This window comes from Neocloeon triangulifer, unplaced genomic scaffold (genome assembly GCF_031216515.1).
Source record: "Neocloeon triangulifer isolate White Clay Creek 2 clone unplaced genomic scaffold, ASM3121651v1 ptg000014l, whole genome shotgun sequence".
Lineage (NCBI taxonomy): Eukaryota > Metazoa > Arthropoda > Insecta > Ephemeroptera > Baetidae > Neocloeon > Neocloeon triangulifer.
In genome coordinates this window covers 10303168-10322505 of record NW_026775556.1, presented here as the reverse complement: position 1 = coordinate 10322505, position 19338 = coordinate 10303168, and the positions used below count along the sequence as shown (strand labels likewise).

Genomic DNA, 19338 nt, shown 5'->3' with positions numbered 1-19338 from the left:
ATATAATATAAAGACAAAGTGCGCAGCCGACGTGCAGTATGAATTTTTCTTTTTATACTTCGCAAGCAACGACCGGACTAGAAGGACTCATTTGGTAAAACCGTACGCGGAATAAGTAAATAGGCGTTAATGGCCCAAAGTCAGGCAACACTCCATGCATTTAAACGATGACTCATTTGCCGGCGGCGGCGGCACCAACCTGCTTTTCATCGGGGTGCTCCTCCCCGAGACCGTAATATTTGCCAGCACCTGCCGTTTCGCCCCCTCTTTGTGATAACCCACAGCAGCCAAAACGTATAAATTTCCCATGATGAAAGAGTGGCAAGAAGAATTTATGGCTCGGCTGAAATTGCAGGTGAGCGACTGCCGAACGAAAAATGCTGCGTTGGCTTTTTTGAGAGGACAAATTGGAATGTGTGAGCGAATTTTTTTCCTTCCAAGAATTTGAGCCCCGAAAATCTGGAATCTGTCAGTCATTCGTCACGGAATTTTATATTCGCTCTTAAATTTCTTCTGAATGACCAGTCGTGCCCAATCAATTTTCATTAGAAATTTCGCAAAATATTCGCCGATTAATGTTTGTGGGCAGAGATCCTGCTGCAAACGATCTTCGTTATAATAAAATTTGTTAATGATCTGTTAGTTAAGAAAAGGGCCAAGCCTGCGATCACGTCGGACTCAAAATTCTTTTCCTCGGCATGAGTCATTATTGTATATTATCCTCGCCGGCAATCGCACTCATCTCGGGAGAGGCGAAAGCAAAACGTAGGGACTCTCGACGCGAAGAGTGTGTAATAATAAATAAGTGGAGTGTTCGCGGAGAGCAGCGTGCGAGCGAGTACCGTTGTCTCAGCTGGAAAATACCATCGAGCGAGCGATCTGTTCGGAAATAAATGAATGGCGAGTGACCCATGGCGCGTTGATGGCTTTTGATTCGGGGCAGTGATAAAACCACGGCGGCCAACTTTGACCCAATGAGTGCCGATTTATGTTCCACATCTGTACCATCCAGGGGGCAAAAAGGAGATTATTAAGTTCTGCTTGAGCTTAATGGATTTAACACAAAAGTCGTTTAAAAAATTGTACCCTCTGAAGACATTGTTAAAAGTTTTAATTATTATTATTTTAAATCTGAAAGTTTTACTTCATCTTGTTTGGTAAAATAAATTATTAACATTGGCCTTACATATCAAAAGATTGTAGTAGCAGCATATATAATTTACCTCTTCATTGCTTAATATAGTAATTCAGGGGAATGACGATTTCAATAGAAACTATAGCCAGAAAGAATTCAAGTTCATTGATAAATTGTATATAATGTAATGAACTTTGACACTAATTTATAATATCTTGTAAAGATTGCTTACTAAAAATATTATCGATTTCAAATGGCAACGTAATTGACAAAAAAATAACAAAATAAATATAATATTTTAAGAAAGTTTTTTTAATGAACAAGTATAAAAATATTTATTTATGTAAAATGATTATTTCAATTAAATCATTAAATAAAATATAATTAACAATTTGATTTTCATAAAAATATATGCAGAAATTCTTTAATCATTTACACGGCCCTGTCTTTCAATTCTGTTCAATACGTTCGTTCTGCTGCTGGCAATAGATTGACCGTCAAACGGCATTATAGAAAGAGGGACTCTCTCGCTCTGTATTAATAATGCATTAGAGTGTGTGTGCAATAAGTGTGTGCGTATATATTGTACATTCACCAATGCACGCGTTTAAAGTTAGGTGCGACTGTGGGAAAATCACCCACACACGCCAAAATCGCATTAAGGGCGACCTGGTCGCTCTCTTGAAAAACGACGCGCGATTTCTCCTCCATTAATATAAAACGTGGACCTTTCAAGATGCTTTGCAACTGATAAATAATGCATACGAACTTGGGTTAGTCACACGGGGGATCGATATTATACGGCTGAGAGTGCAAATCAGACAAGCAGCTGCACGAATATTTACTTTTTGATACGAAAGAGAGGTAATGCAATGAAAACCTTCAAATCTCACCCAGACATGAGGCAAATTTTCACTTTATCTCGACCGGGAAAATATTACAGACTGAATCAGAATTATAATTTCGCGGGCTTGTCTATTAGACCATAAAAAAGGGATTTTTATGTTATCGGTTATTTTATGCAAGTTCATGCTCTTTTGTCGCACTGTACGAGCTGTGGGAGGGAGGCATATAAATAAAATGCACATATGTAAGTAGCAAAGGAACGGGCGAGACGGGGAATGAGGTCTTTGGATTATCTCTTGCTGCTGTGGGTTCACGACGCGGTGCGGATTGAGTAATGCTTTGTTAACATGTTTTGTCATGACTTTGGAGCGAGCGAGCATTGAAATCTCTTGCAAAAACGATTGTTCTTGGAACCAGTTTTGAAAAGAATGCTAAAAGTCAAAACGGGGCATTTTGCTCTACTAAAAAGAAGTTTTTGTCAAATTCTAACGCTAAAACTATAATTAATTTTAAATATAATGTACTTTTGCATTTTATTTCTTATCAATTCAAGATAGAGCTTGGTATACAGATAAAAATTTTAGTTTAGATTAAAATTCAAAATCTAATTTTAGCCTTATTTTCATTTAAAAACTGCAGCTCAATTTACCATTTATAATTTGGCATTATTTCTTTATTTTAAATTTAATCGAACATAATGGTAAGGGGAAATGCAAATTGGTCCTACCAGAATTAAAATCCTCGTCGTCCAAGCTGCGTCGAGGTGGTTTCGAGTCGGACAACACGATTTTGGCCGGCGGCGTTTTCAACTTGTAGCCGGGCAAGACGTAGCGAATCGGCCGGCGACACGCAGGACTTCGGGGACTGATGGGTGGCGGAGTTTCCAGGGGCACGTAGAAGGTGGACCGGCTGTGGTTGGGCGACAAAGTGTCCGAGCCCGAGTAGCTCCGGTCCAGCATGCTTTTGCAATGCGTCTCCAGCCCAGCCTTGAAAAGCCTTTCACTCGGCGAACGGGCGTGCAGTTTGAAGTCCATAAGTCCTAATTCAGTGCGTTTCCGGTGACATTTTTATCCGCGATGCCGGATCCAAAGACGGACTTTTGGCGGGCACACCTTAATAACGAACCGGCTCGGGAGCCACGACCTCACTCAAAGAGCGCGAGAGCCACAATGAGAGGCAGAGAGAGCGGCAGGCGAGCCCGCAGTGGTCCAGCCGTCGGGGAGGGGTGCGCGGCGCACTCGCTGCTGCTGCCGCGCTGGATTATCGTAATGGGCTCTGCGAGTGAGTTAACTCGTGGAATAATAATAACGAGCTGGTGTGTCTGCTCTTTTCGCCAGCAAGGGTCCTTGAATTTACATTCTACTTTTTGCATTGGGTGTCTTTTGTTTTGATTGATAATTTTTTTTGTTTAAAAGTTTGTGGTTTATGATTGGATAAGCCAGCAGTTCTGGAACGAAACATTTCCTTATTCCAATTTATTTGCTTCACGTTCAAGGATAAAAGTTTGCATAATATTTATCTACGGTGTTAAATTTTAACTCTATTTAAACTGCAGTTAAGTTAAAACAAAGAAAAAAGTTAGGATAAATTAAACTTATAATTTTTTTATTTCCTAAATATATTTTTTATCTAAGAAAAGCATGAAAATATGATTTATGTTTTGTATGCTTCAACATTGCTTTTAACACATGTTTTTATAATAAATGAAGATATATTTTAATCCATATTCCTTTTTACAGCACAATAAAAATGAAATGTTACAAAGGATCTTTTTCTTTCATATTTTTACTAATTACAAAATCCCGTGGTGCCATCATTAAGCTAAGAGCTGAGTGAGATGAAAAATTGCCGCCTTAATTAAACAAAACATTATTTATCTCCTACCACAATTAACTTCTTATTTGCTCTCCTTTCAGAAAAAGGCTTTCTCTCAGATTTGCACTAGCATTATTTATTCTTTAAAAAGAGACAACCTGACTTAGTGAGCGTCATTAGTCTGCATTAGTATTAATTTGAGCCGAAAACCGCCAGGTCTCTTTTATATAGAAATTTATCTACGGCAAGCTTTAATTGGCTCGAAAGTTGTGCAATTTGCAACTTGGTATATATGGGAACCGCTGAGCGTGTAAACTTTTGCTGGGAATTTTTTCGGATTACGAGACGAGTTGCTCCAGAGCCGACGAGAGGCCTTTATTGCTTTGCTCAATGGAGAGTAATTTATTTTCGCACATATACACAAGTGTGTAGTGTGGTGTAGTGAGCGGCATAAAAGTCTTGACGGTTTACGGCTGACAAACTGAGCGCGCCATCTCACGTCAAACGTCGGAATCATATGGAGACTTTCTCGGGAGGGAATGAAATTGCTTTTGATTAAAATCTCTTTCTCAACTTGTTCACTTGCATATTGAAGTCGATCAGAATCTGAAAGTGATTTGTTTCAGCAGCTTTTGTTGCCATCATTGCCATCAAACGTAAATTTTATTTCAATGGTCGGATTTAATAATCACCAATAATTACTGGTGTGGATTTAAAACAGAGAGATATCAAAATATTGCTCCCAACACTCTCTGTTAAAAGGCGTGCGCTTTGAAATAAATAAAAATGATCTCCGTTTCGATAAGCATCTGAATAATGGCATTGTGAGATACTCTCGGAGCGTTTATATACTTTCAGCACGAGGGACCAACCCAATGTTTGTTCTCTGCAGCTCAGATAATATAATAAGCGCGTTCAAAAGCTATAATAGCTGTCTATAGCAATTATAATTACGCGCGTTCGACTCTCCGAAAACAACGATAATTCATAACCAAGTCAAAAAGGCGAAAGAGATCGTTGAGAGGTCAAGTTTTGAAAGACGGTGATTGGGCGTATGCGATTGTTTCACAGTCGGATTTTATAGGCTTTCGCGTTTGAAGGTTCGGAAAAATTCAATTGAGAGGTGAAATGCGATTTTTTGTACATACCGTCTGATGAGTACACTTGCAACTTGAGCAGTTCGGGATTTGCGAACGCTCGGGGCAGCGAAACTGACTTCTTGTGTGATAACTCACCTGAAAAATTAAGAAATAAATTATCAGTACTTCAATAGCTAAAATTTTATTGAAATTTTTCATTAAAGTAGAGATTGCCTTGTGGTACACCAATAAACTTAATACCAATTAAAAGCTAGAAAGTTCAAAAAAGAAAAGGTTCGTAGAGTGATGAGGCACAAATAATTATTAATAATCAGTAATAGAAAAAAAGTGTAAATAAATGTGTTAAAAAAATATATATAGTATTGTTAACAATTTTTAAATATTTTAATTAGATAATATTGAGTGTTTTTAATATTTAATATTTAAGAAATAAATATATTTTACTTTTTTTTATTATTTAATAAACTTGTGTAAATGTGTCTACCATCATTAATTTTAGTAAGAATTAATTTATTTTTCCTATTATATAAAATTGTATAAAAAATTTGGCTGTGTTTCGGAAATCAAAGTAGAAACAAATAGATAATGTGAATTTCACAGTAATTAAGAACTGTTGTTGTTACTGTATTGAATTGCGGAGGATAAAATTTTTAAATTATTAACTTAATGGCATATTATAGATGCTATTTAATTCATTCTGAAACACTCATAATTGCAGGAAATCATACCACATAAATTTCATTCAGAAGCTAAGCCATGGGCATTCAAATAAAATGCACGCTCATTCAAAGAATTTTTGAGGCAAAAGTAAAAAAAAAAAACTATTTTTTACGCGTGTGCTTTCCAAGGTATAAATTCTTTTGCTAATTGCCCGACCTTTCCGACCTCTGCACGCGGTTTCCTTTCAGGTGCAGCATTTTGCGGTCGGACCACACGCACGCGATGAGCACGAAAATGCAGGTAATAATGAAATGATAAGCTGTTGTCATGCACTGTAATTCGGATATCCGTGCACCTGCAATAGTTCTCAAAAAGTCCTTGCTATTTTCTTACAAATGCTTCCATTATTTTTTATTATATAATTTTTTAACTGCGTCTTGTCAATTTAAATATTTATATCATATTTTGTTTTCAGACTGCATTTTTTTAAAGAGTCGTCCTTGAGTGTTTTTTGAACATGACTAAAAAACTATTTATTTGCTTCATCTCTCTGCATGCTTTTTTACTGAAAACAGCGGGGACACCGAGTAAAACAATACTCGTTCTTGGTCGGCTGCTATCGAAGCCGCGACTGCAAATAATATTACATGTGCACCGTATTATGACAAGTGGTGGAGCGATGGCGAAATACTTTCTGCTTTTGCCTTGACGACGGGCTCACTCAAACATAAACCTCGTGACAAACCTGTCAACCAGCATTTCTGCTGCCATTCCCCAAATTTTATCGCAAATTCCCTAGAAATTATTTTCCCTGCAAAATAATTTGCAGTGATTATACATTTATTTATGTTTTCAAGCCAAGGTTGAATTAAATTTAACATATATTGAATGGCCGCTAATGAAAATATAAATGATTTGGTGAAAAACCTATATTAACACATAAACTTTATTATAACATTGACGTAATCTTCTATTTCAAAATGAATCAGAGCGAAATCGAGTTTGCAGAACGTGTTTGTCACCGCGCGAGAGGAAGTTCGCTCGCAAAAATTAACATCTGAAACTTTAATGCCTTGAGTCGTAAAAGCCAGTCCTGCGTGTAAAATTTATAATTTCCTGCGTCGGACAAGACGAGTTTCGTATATTATATCAGCAAGGCCGAGACCTTTTTGGCGCAGTGGCGCCAAGGAAAGTGCACGTGAAAAAATTGAAGCACTTTTCAAAATCGAGTTTCAAGTACATCAGCAAGGCTCACCGTTTTCGTCCGGACTCTGCACGCGAACGCAAAATTGAAAGCTGCGCCTGATCATCGATTGTCTCCTTGGCTTGGCCGGCTGGTAGTAGTAATGGGCCAGGATGATTTCACTAAACGCAGCGACACAGTAATGGTCCATTACGTTTCGGGATAGTAATAAAGCGTGGTGCAGGATTGTCGCGTTTTGAAGCAGAATTAGGGCAGGAGATTCCGATTCTAATGAACTGGGAGTAGGACATAATGAGGACTAATATTGGCTATGATATAATTTCATCATTCTGTTAATTTTTCAAGTATATTAATTATTTAGGAACGAGTAGAATATAAACTGCAATAAAATTGATACAAAAATGGGAGAAAAAAAGGGCGAATTTCCAATTCTGCTTCAAAAGTGAAAATCTGAGCACCTGTCTTTGTCGGCCCCTTGCAAATCGTGGCGGTTCCTGAGCTGCACTGTCTCCATTTTGGCGTCTCCGTGGCGAATTCGGGACGCAAATATGTCAAATTGAAACGCGAAACCGAAACCGGCGTGGAAAACAAACGAGAAGGGAGCGCTTTGCGCACACTGAGAGCGGCCTGAGAATTACTGGTGGTCGGCGGCAGGCACCTGAATAATAATAACCAACATGACGAGAGGTGACGTTAACGCGGCGTTTTTCTTTCCCAACGCTGATATTGAATAGCCTTGTGACACAAACGGCACTCATTCAAAAAGAGTCACCTTTGAGAACTAATATAACTGGCCCTGCAGCTCATCGCGTCTTCTGCCCAGCGAGCCCCACTTTCGCAATTCTCGCCTCTTTTGCAATATATAAATTAACGCCTGGCTAAATTGTTTTCAGACCGTGTTATCGTTATCGAATAGTTCACCAAGTGGAATTCCACCCCGGCACGCACCTTGTCACGAACATTTGGAATTCTTCCGCGTCTGGCCGCCGAGGGAAGAGGTGGAATTTTCATTCGATTGAGCAACCGGCTATTAACCCCCACTTAGGATCGACCACGCTTTTAGTGAGGGTTGTGTGCGATAGTGTATAATTATTTCCATAGTGCCTATGATATACTAAAATGAATCGTGATAATGCACATTTAATAACATTGACTGGTTAGAAGACCACAATATAATGGAAATAATTCAAAATTAAAAATACATATTTCAAAAAATTTTCATTTGATATGAATAACTTATTCAGAAATTGAAGGGCTAAATGAATGCAGCTTTGTAAATTTAGAATCACAAATAATCACATAAATGAATTATTCTATCAATTTCAATTAAGTTGCCTTGTGTTCCCAAAATGTATCACACATTCTCTAATTCTTCAAACTTAATGCATTAATCAGAAAATAGAAAAGCCAACGTTGTAGTATTAATTATAATAAATTCTTTATCTGTGTTGATGACTGGTGCTCAATATTTTATATAATGATATCTTAATTAGATTTAATAAAACGTAAACTTTTGATTTGATTTCAAATTTAAAAATAATTTAGATAAGATTTGAATAAAAAATGTAATAAATATTAAATAAGATAAAATTTAACAAAAAAATTCATGCAGAGTAAATAATAATAAATAATATAATAATAATTATAATTATATAGACCTTGCCAGTAAAATTGCAAAACCTTCCTGGGCCTTTCTATGGCAAAATTTGTGTTTTAGTGATAGAAACAAAAACTTTGCCAACTGCGGCAGATGGGGTATTTTTGACCTCCGATGCTTTAGCAATATCCTTGATAATTGTGGTGTTTTGTCCAACAATTCCCATTTTTAAATAATTTTTTTTTAAATTGAATGTAAATAATGTATTGTAACAGTAAAAAACAATAAAAATAATTTTTTTGTTAAATAAAGTTTTCATCATAAACGACACCGTCAGCATTGAATAAGTTCCTTGACTCCCTTCTCGGAAAGAACAAAAACAACCTGTGCACATATATATGCATGCAAGAAAAATAATCAATTTGCCCGCGCCGCCGACTGGTTTTGTTCGGTTTTGTTATGTGCTTTTGCTTGCATATGCGCGTCTCACCCTGTGAGTCTAATTGTAAGCTAAAAAAAGAGGCGAGCAATCGCCCATCGGCGGCTACCGCGCTCGTAAATAATTGCCACGGGGTCACCCAGCAGCAGCATCTCGGTGCGCGATTCGAGGGTATAAAAATGCGAACCTGCCCCACTGCATTGTCTGTTGCCAGAGAAGTTTATTTAAAATAATGATATTATATTATATGCACGTTGGCGCGCCGATGATTTAATGGCCTGGCTCATGCAATAACCACATTCCAGCGCCGCGCACTCCACACATTAAATAATGAGAGTTTGGTGTGTGGATGCTGTGTGCCCCGCTCGAAATTAATGCAAACTCTCTGGAGATAGCGCCGGAGAGTTTTAAATGGCGTCACAGTTCGCACGCTCGCTGCCAAATTGAAAGCGAACCTAATTATGCAATTATACTTCAAAATCATGCGGTGTTTCTTTATACCTCATTACTCATAATAGGTATCAGATTTATGCACAATTATTTCATGCACAAATATAATATTTTTTTAATTCCGGTTTTGTTTTCGAAACTCAAGATCGAACCAAATTTCATATCAATTATTCAACGCATAAAATACGACAATACGTGTGCAAAAATAATTAATTTTAAATCAAGAGATTTTTATTACTAGGCAATACAAATCACTTATTTAATTATTGAATTTTGTGTGCATTATATCATTCGTTGTCAATCCAGGATAACGTAATTTTGACAGAAAGTATAAAAATTATTAATAAATTATGAATAAACAATTCTAAATAATGTATATTATATAAAATAATTTAAAAATATTTTTAAATTATAAATAATTATTTATTCAATTTTTTTTATAGCAAAGTAAATTAGTTTTCATTGTTTTAACATATGTTGAACAAACAAAACAACAATAGAATTGTTAATAAAAATTATAAATTTGGATAAAAAATTAAATTAAAAACAAACCAACACCCAACGGGAAGTAAGTGTGACGCAATGTGTTTAATCAGTGAGAGCCATTAAAGATGCTCTAAAAACAACAGAGAGCTCTTCTTTTCACCACCACTAAAAGCGTTAATAAATTAAAAGGAGAGAGGTGAACTGCTACTCTTTCAAATGCCCTCTGATTGCGAGTGTCTGCGATCTTACATTAGTCCAGGAAAAAAATTAATTAACGAGCAGAGTGAGATCGAGCGAGATTTTTTATTAAGAACGATCACGCGTGGATGTTATTATGTTCGCTGACGCATGTTTTTTGTTTTGTTTGTGTGCAACCGACATTTGGAAAGTTGGTTGATTCTGCAAGCTGAATCATCGTCAAATTCAGAGAATTTTTAGTATAGCAAAAGATTCATCCGTTCGGATTGAAAAACAACTTAATAAAAAATTGTTTAATGCGTTTCTCAAAGCAAAAAGATTCCAGACGGAGGTATGTCGATAACATGTGACATGTGTTTCCGAACACACAATTCTGCTTCCTCTCTTGGGCGCATCCGTTTCCATTGAGATAAAAACACAGAACGAATAATAAAAAATAAAAAAAATAAAAAAAACCTGGAACTTAACATACAAGTAATTAATGCAAAATGAGCTAAGAGGAAGCAGCCGTAAAGCTGTCAATGTTGCATCTTAATGAGCTGCATCGGATGCAGTTTTAAATAATGATTGGCTTCAGAATGGAGTGACGTGAGGGTATGAATTTATTAAATATTTATGTATTCCATAGAACTTTAGCAAGATTGTACTAAAATTTCAATGGCTTTTATTTAAACTGACAAAGATTAATTCTAGATCATCTTAAAATGGAACTTGTCATGACACATTGAAATTTAAAGAAAACAATTCTGTTTATTTAAGTATCGCCGAAATTGGAAGAAATAGGAGTGGAGAACGTGTTATTCATACCACGCATGACGTCAACAGCTCATTGGTATTGTTCTCAAGTTGCAAAAACAATGTACCGTGACATTGCCGAGAGCACGCCTCTCTTTGAGAACTTTGTTCAAACTTATTCCGGTCCCTCCCTTTTTATTAATTTAATTATTATTTTTTATTTTTCATTTATTAAATTCAACTTTAAATCCAGTTTGAAAAGAGCAGCAAACGAGGAAAAAATTAGAATAATTTTTATTTCGAAAAATATAAAATACTGAAGGGTGACAATATAAAAAGGGGTTGAATGCTAGATTAGTTTATACCTCATTACCTAGATCTTCATTTAAGAATTTTGTATATTTTTGTTATAATTATTGAAAACCCAGTTTGGGTAATTCCAGTGCAAAATAAAATCCAAAAAATTTAGTCGAATGCAGGAAACGACGTCTGATTTTGAAAATTCCTAGGTGTTTTATTTTTTATTATACCACATCCACCATGGTTTTTTGTCTAGTTTTTATGAATAATATCCTACGAGATAAAAAAAATACCAATTAGCATTAAAAGTTTCAAATTTTAGTTAAAACAAAATTATTTTAAATTCCTGAGTAAAAATAAAAAGCTCTAGTAGATAAATTCGATGATTAGTTTTTTTTTGGCACCAAAAATTTATTTAACATGTTACTGGCTGCTCTCGTTTTTAATTTCTAGCTGTAATAGAGACAAGGTAAAAAAATAATAATAATTTTTTTTAAATATGTATATCTAGTAAACATAAAAAAATCACGTTGAAATATGATGTATAATATTCTATCACGTTCTATTAGAAATTATAACTTCTACGTTGATGAAAATGTCGTTTGACACAACCAGAATGGGAAATTTGTTCTTCAAATGGATCAAAGCAGTAGGCGAACAAGTTATCAAGACGAGTGGAGAGGAGAGTGATTAAAAAGAGGTGAAAATTTTGTACTAACGCTGCTGCGGACTGAGGAATGCGTTTTCTTGCCCTTTGGCTTCCTTGCTGTCCTCCTTGCTGGGCTCCGGCTGCGTCCACATGGCGGAGCCGATGGTGTGTCTCTGCGCGGCGTCTCTCTTCTTCAGGGTCTTGAATCGGCGCCTCAAGAAACTGGGAGCTGCGGAAAGCGACGACGCACGAGAGCACATTTGAGGAGGCGTTCGGGACAAAAAGCACGTGTGGGCTCTGCAGTGACGCCAGACGCAGCAGCTCGGCCCAATTTAGTGCCCGAAAACGGATTTCCATCACAAAAGCTGCGAGCCCCAATTAACCGTCGGCTCAAGTCAAAATCCTCCCACAATGCTAATAACGTGCTGAGGCTTGATGAGCCCAGCCGAGCATTAATCTTTGCGTTTGCTTGTTTTATTTGTTTGAGCCGAGCACGCTGGGAAAAAAAGTGGAGGACGCGCCGTTTAAAATTCTACACGAGCACACGTGGGCTGCCTAATTCACTTCTTGCTTGTTCTGGTGTCTGTTTTATTTATCTTATTGACACGGGACATGTTTGATAATGGCCTAATGGCTACTCCGAAACAAAGACTTATGCATTTGGATGGGAGAAAAATAGGTCCAGAGAGCGCCAAGATCATTGTACTTTGATAAAATAGCAAAGTTAAAATTTATATAACAGTTAGTTTTAAACCGGTGAATCAACGAGGATAAAAAAATTAATTCTTTGGGATCTAGAAATTTCTTAACTTAGTGAAGGATTTTAATTAATCTCTTCAGAAAAAGCCACTCCATTTTTTTTTCTTAATTAAGATTTATCCTTCAGTACAAAACAAATGCTTTCCCAAGCGGAAATGTACCCAGAAGTCGCCCCATTTAAAGTTCAATTTAAAACAGCTCAGCAAAAAATTTGTCTCGAGAAGCACAAGCGAGTTTGCTCTCTCAAAAGTCACCACCAGAGCGCGAAAAAACTCGAGCCGGGGGCGATATTGCTGCTGCTGTAATCCCAGCTAAAGTGGAGTTTGATTGGATGTGCCGATAAACAAGCAAGAAGTGAACATCAGCGCGCAAAACCGAGATTGGATTGGGCAAAGAGAGCGTAATTCTCGCGAGGATTGAAGCGCGCAGGGTGTCTGGCTGCGCTGACGTCACCGGGTCAATTTGCAGAAACTCACAGAGTTCCTCGTCGTTCAGCTCGACGCCCGCGATTGTGGCCAATATTGAAGACTCGTCGTCCGACTGGTTGTGCACCTCGCAGTCGCCCACTTTTGTGATGCGAAATTTTGGCACCGTCGTTGGAACCTTTGAGCGGCGTCGGAGAATCGAGCACCATGGTCGGCATCGTGACGGGAGACGCGAGTCCTCCGACATCTCTTGATGAAAATAAAAATTTGGTTACGCTGTCCCTAAAAATATTTCTCTTCAAATGAGCAGTGCAAAATATTTCATACAGTTTTTAAAAAAGTAGCAAAATCTTAATAATTTTATTTTTCTCTATCTAATGTGTCCCATTGGCTGACAGGAAAGATTTTTTTTCAAAATATTTTTAAACAAGATGTTGCAAGTTAAATTTATAGTTGAATATAAACTAAAAAAAAAATTAAATGTTATTAATCTGCCACTCCATTACTCCCCATTACTCAGTATAATAGAGGTAGGTGAGCCTTAATTGACACATTTTGCCCAGTTTTGTCAATTAAATCGATAGGGCTTTGAATTTCAAAAAATTGACATTTAAATAATACATAATATATTCAATGCAAAATAGAACAATTGAAAAAAAATAGATAAATCTTATATTATATTATAATAATTTAATTACCCTAATTTTTTTTTGCATTTGCATGTATGTCGTGTGTTATTATTAAATTTATGAATTCATATTATCAACAAAGGAACAAGAGTGAAAGGTTCTAATTGTAAGTCTCCTTAATTTTTTCTTGTAATTCATTTTTATAGATTAAGGGGAGACGCGGAATATCAACAGTAACAGTAATTAACCACATCGTGTGGTAGTAAGTGGCGTATCCATTATCAACAGATAACAACAAAAGTGTGTTTGGTAAAATGTAAGTTGATTTTTAGATTCATAATATGCAAATGAAATCGTCATAAAAGCAAATCACTTTAATAAAGGACACACACAGATTTTAAAAAATTAAAAAATACAAAATCGCTCATTTGAAGTAAAAATATTGTGGACAGCGGAAAATTGAGTAATAAAGAAAATCCGTGGACACACCTCGCTGCTGGTCGACGGACGCACTTCCGAAAATCCAAATTGAGGAATCGAGCCGTCGGTCGTAACTCACGCCGAAGACAAACGCACTAAAAAGAGACGAAAGACCAACTGGCGCTGCATTTGGCGAGCAGCTCCAAAAACGCCGGTGGAGGCGAGTGGTGCTCAGCCCGACTGATGGTGATGAGGAGGAGGAGAAGGAGGAACTCGGGCCGGCAAAACAAAGGAAGGAAGTCTTGACACGACGTCGGGCCCACGCCTATGTGCACAATGTGGACGAGATGGTGCCCTCGTCGACTCACGTGTTGCAAATGATGCGAGAACGCAATTACACTGATAAAGACGATGATGATCGGCGCTCGGAGAAGAAAAAAATCGTTTGCTCGGCGGACGGAGGGAGGGCGAAGACATTTGCATACAGAGCGATGATGACTGCGTTTGATTCGTTTGTTCTTGATAGTGCGCGAGGAAAGTATGCAGTGTCTGACAAAGAAACAATAAAACACACGCGCGTCCTTTTTATTTGAATAATGTGCTGGTCGACGATGAGAGAAACATGACTAACCAGTGCACATGCGTCAAGCAGCAATTCGTAAATTTCCCTAATTGCGAAGTTCCTCTCACGCTAAAACAGTAATTCTCTACATTGATAGATATTTTTCTTTTTACAATTTACTCTTTGCATTATTGCGTATCAACAAATTTTTAAGAGTAATAAAAAATGGTATTAAATTAGTATAATGTTTGTTATAAATATTATTTGCAACTGTAAGGTACAGTAAAAACAAATTTTTTTCATATTATAATAATTACAATTACAGATCAAGGCACACTGTGTAGGTTGTTATGCATTGGTAAATCTGATAGTATTACATTATGCAGGAATCTATCTATATTAATTAATATATATTCGAAACTTTTATTGAGCTGTATTATTTAAACGCTGTAAAATAAATTTTTAAAATAAAACTTATTCATAATATTACTTTTAATGATTGCTAAAATTTTAATATATAAAATACAAAATTAAAAATAATGAAAAGTTCTTATAAATTTATAAATATTTGTGTTGATAATGGTTAATTTTTATTTTGTAATTAATAAAATTATTGCGTATTATCTTAATCACAACTGGCTGTAATTACGCCGTCGTGGGAACGGCGACCAGCTCTCTCCCAAGCCATTTTCTGCCATTTCCATTGTTTGCAGTGCAATTTTGATTCAGAAAAACGATACAAAAGCAGAGAGGAAATGGAAATAACGCCAACTCTGTACGCTTTTTACCCGACGGAGATGGAAAACCAACACAAAAAGAGAGAAAAAAGCAGACGAGTATTTCTTTTGCTTTCAACAATATTATACGCGTATGTTGAAGCTACAGTGATTGCGTAAATTTATATATTACAGTTGCCATTGTGTCAATATAACAGAGCGTCGCGTGTAATCTTTTCCTTTCTCCACCACTCCACACACAGATGCTATCATTCCTCATCTCTATGTTTTCAAGTGGCCGTTGTTTAATCTGCGTTATTCGGCGCCGAAATTGTAATTGCTGTCATCGCGCTTGTCAACGGGATTTGGTTGGTTGCACATATTTTTTTCTTTATCAAAAGCAACAAATGTCGCAATCGCCATATTAAAAACTGTCTTGACTCAACCGCTCGAGTGACCCGCAAGGAAACCGCAAGATTATCAGCCGGAGAGTGCCCGGCAAAAAAGCTGCTGATTTCACCAACATTTTCAAAGTTGGTTGCAGAATATCAAGCGAGTTTTTGCGTCTTGATTTTTACTTCCAGCACAAGAAGTTCCGTTAAATGCGAGTGGTTTTCGATCAAGTGAGACAAAAATGAGAGAAATTCGATCTCGGGACCAAAAAACGGTGCTCATGCGAGCTCTAATTTTTGTTTTGGTTGCATTTTTTTCATGTCTATATTATTCTATTCTTTCTTGTCTTGAATTTTACGAAATTTGAATCTGAGCTTCCGAGAAAGGTGTCGAGCGAGTCATTGCCCCATTATTTCCATTTTGAGTCGGGTGACGCCGAATCGACTGCGTGCTAATCGCAAATGAGCCAAATACGGCTCAACCAAAGCCGCTTCCTATTTCGCATCCGAGCACGTTTCAACCCGGACCGCATACAAAAGCAGACTCATAATCAAGCCGCATTGTTCGTCGACGAAAGAGAGGCTGTGATGGGTTTTGAGTTATACGCGCAGCGCTGACAGGACATACACTGCCGGCCACGAAATCCGATTAATTCGCTCTTTCTTCAGGCGCCGCTTTCATCTCTTGCCAATCTATTTTTCATCCTCCTTTTAGTTTGATAGGTTTCATGTCTATTTCGGTCTTGCCATTTTTGGCATCAGAGGATATATTGGCTCTAGAAGGACACAGATTTAGCGATTAGGCGCATTAAGAGATATTTATAGCAAGGCGAATATTAGATAAGGATATGAATAATAAATCTAAATTAATATTTAAATTAAAAAAAGGAAATTCATAAAGGAAAGTAATTTTCATAAAGGTTGATACTAATAAAATCTAACATTGCCAAAATTTATTCTATAAAAATTTTATTTAACAGCTTGTGTAAAGAACTATAATAAGATAATACTAATTTTTAGTAATTGCCGAAAAATCTAAATAAAAACAATAATTATGAAAATTAAATAAATTTTTTAAATTTTTAAGATGTATTTTACACAAACAATAAAAAAATATCATGTTACTGCTGTATCTTTTACTTTCGATAAGTTTAAATTTAGAGCCTCTTGTGATTAAAAAAAATTATATATATCCGGACTGAAAAACTAATGCATATGTTATAAAATTGAAATATTTACTTTCGTGCTAGAAAAATATTTTATTACATTATTCTATTTTCTTTATTTCATTGCAAAACATGTCTCGTAAAACGTAACACACAAATCGCGTATTCTCTGTGCGAAGCAGTGCGCCACTGCGAGTTTCGTCGTAATAGAGGTCGCTTCGAATCAGCACGCAGACTTCTTGTCGGTTGGGTATGCAACCTGCGCCGCAGACGTGTCGAGCAGTTTGCAGAGCCACTTTCCGTCTCGTCGGAGGAAAGTGCTCGCGGCAGCAGAAAAGGTGGCGCAAGATATAAAATTACTCGGCGCGCACATTTTCGCAGGAGCACGCGTGTTTCTCTTTATGTAAGGCGACGGCGAAGAAATTCGAGATGAGAGTCAAGATTCGTCCTCTCGTTTTATCCGCAGTGGAAAATACACACAAAAAAGAAAAAGACACAATCATGTAACAGACTTAACAGAGGCAGCACGTAGGCTGTGCAATCAAGAGGGCAGTGCTTGTCTTTGATCCCGGATCGCGTGCTTTCATTTGCAATGATATTCTATTCAGGAAATTAGAAAATGCACATTGCGCAACTTAAAATTTTTAACCTATCTGACAAAATAAAGCAAATTGTTGTAGAGCAGGGTTTATTTTATTCGAAGCTCATATATGAATGAAGTAGTTTGTATGAAATTAAATTGTTTCTCAATTAGAAAAACCTTAATTAGATTTTTTTTTGTACTTTTCTTATAAACTAGATTAGTTTAAAAAAATAAATTAAAATTTAAAACAGTTCAAAAACATATCCAGGTAATAATTAAATTAAATTCTCACTCCACGAATCTAATCAATCATTTTTTTCTTCCCTGTCAATTTAAAATGGTACTCACCTGCAGGAGATGCGACGTACATGTAGCCCTCTTCCCTGAGCGATGTGCAGTCAGCAACGCTGCTGTCCTCGTCCTCGTCGCCCTCAGGGATGACACCTTCCTCCTCTTCGAGCAGCGGGGGTGGCGGACAAGGGTCGTAACCCCAACGCTGTCTGAACGCCTTCGCGCCGCCGTCGAGTCGCACCCTCGGCAGGTCCACGAACAACGAGTCGCCGATCTGCGGGTCAAAGGGCAAGGGTCAGCTGTGAGTGCTTGGAATTAGCTGGGGGCAGTGAGAAGGCCAAAGAGCATGACACAGGTCAACGAAGCTACAATTAACTGGCACATATGGAAGTTTGACATAATTTTTTAGCAATTCATTTAAACTTAGTTAAAAATAAAACAAAAATTAATCAATTTAAACAAATGTTTTTTCAATTCCTTTTAGTTTTTTAACTTTATTATTTGTTTATTTATAAGTATATATATGAAACTATATCATTTTAATTTAATTTCATTTAGATTTTAGACAACCTTTACATAATGCAATAGAATGAAAATACTATAAAAAAAATAATTTATTTTTTATTATAAACAAAAATAAATAGATGGTTTTGCCATTTACTAATAAATATAATATTATACGTTGATTCAAAAAAATTATTCAGTGGAGTTAGTGTTTTGTCAGTTTGAGGTGAACTAAATTATAATTTAATAAAATTTTAATCTAGAAAAATTCCAGAGAAATCTATGAAAATCCATAACGTAAAAATGAAATATTATCAAGATAAAAAAAAATCACAATGTTTGGACAAAACATCTCATGAGATTCATGCAACGATTTGAATTTCCAACAACATTTACTTCATCCTTCCTAGAAACCAAAAATTAAGAGTAAAGCTAATTGTAAGCGGAAAAATTATCAAATTTATTCATATTTGTTACCCTTCTGGATACAAGTTGAATAAATTTTTCAGTACAAAGGAATTAAACGTAATAATAATAATAATAATAATATTTTGTGAACCAAAATTATTTAAAAATTGTAACTTCTTACACACGTGAATAAAATAAATAAATTGCATGCATTCATAAAATAAAAATAAAACAGAATGAAACGGATTGAAACATAGAAAGTTTTTATGCAGAGGGAAGGAGCAAGCAAGTGCTCCATGGTAAGTGTACATTGGCAATCCGCGCAGTCTGTCTTGTATGATCTCATCGCGCGGCAAGCAAGAAATAAAAGAGTACGAAGGCTTTATGCGAAGCCAGGAGCGACAAACAAACCGCAGGGCAATTTTTAAGGCTTCAGCCGAGACGGTTGGCGCGCGATTCACCAAACTTGCTGGGATTTTTCTTTTCCGAATGGTGCACAGAAGGGTAACTCGAGCCGGCCGGGGCTTGTTTTGCGCGAAAGGCATTCATGCGGAAAACAATCGCAGTCGGTAAAGTTGCTGCTCAAGGACGAGGGATTTATTTTTATTACAATTCCCAGTGCATTACCAGCGTCAAAAGTCACTTTCATATAAAATCCGACCGAGATTTAAATCAGCCGGATAATAAAATAAACATGCAATTGCCTTGAGATTTCCCAAGATTGTTTAAAAATTGTAAAAAAATTATTTGATTGATTGCTTATAAATGGTTAAATAAAGTAAATAGCAATTATATACTTCCTGTTTGATAATAATGACGTAATTGTAAAGATGAGGATGAATGGCTGGCATCAAACATAATTTTTTCCT

At 36.5% G+C, this 19338-nt stretch overlaps 1 protein-coding gene across 7 annotated transcripts in view; it reads right to left on the bottom strand.

Annotated features, from left to right (window-relative positions):
* The window catches only part of LOC132201841 (disabled homolog 2-interacting protein), a 98881-nt gene that overhangs the window by 27756 nt on the left and 51787 nt on the right, over window positions 1–19338 (bottom strand). For 3 of the 7 annotated variants that reach the window (XM_059628349.1, XM_059628347.1, XM_059628348.1), the window contains one exon: window positions 17615–17831. In XM_059628349.1, the coding sequence (XP_059484332.1) occupies window positions 17615–17831 (217 nt within the window). Of the gene's footprint in view, window positions 1–2708; window positions 3142–4944; window positions 5032–6811; window positions 7036–7218; window positions 7342–11684; window positions 11844–12849; window positions 13046–13916; window positions 14167–17614; window positions 17832–19338 lie in introns of those variants that run through there. The other 4 variants (XM_059628350.1, XM_059628354.1, XM_059628353.1 and 1 more) reach the window with 4 other exon arrangements.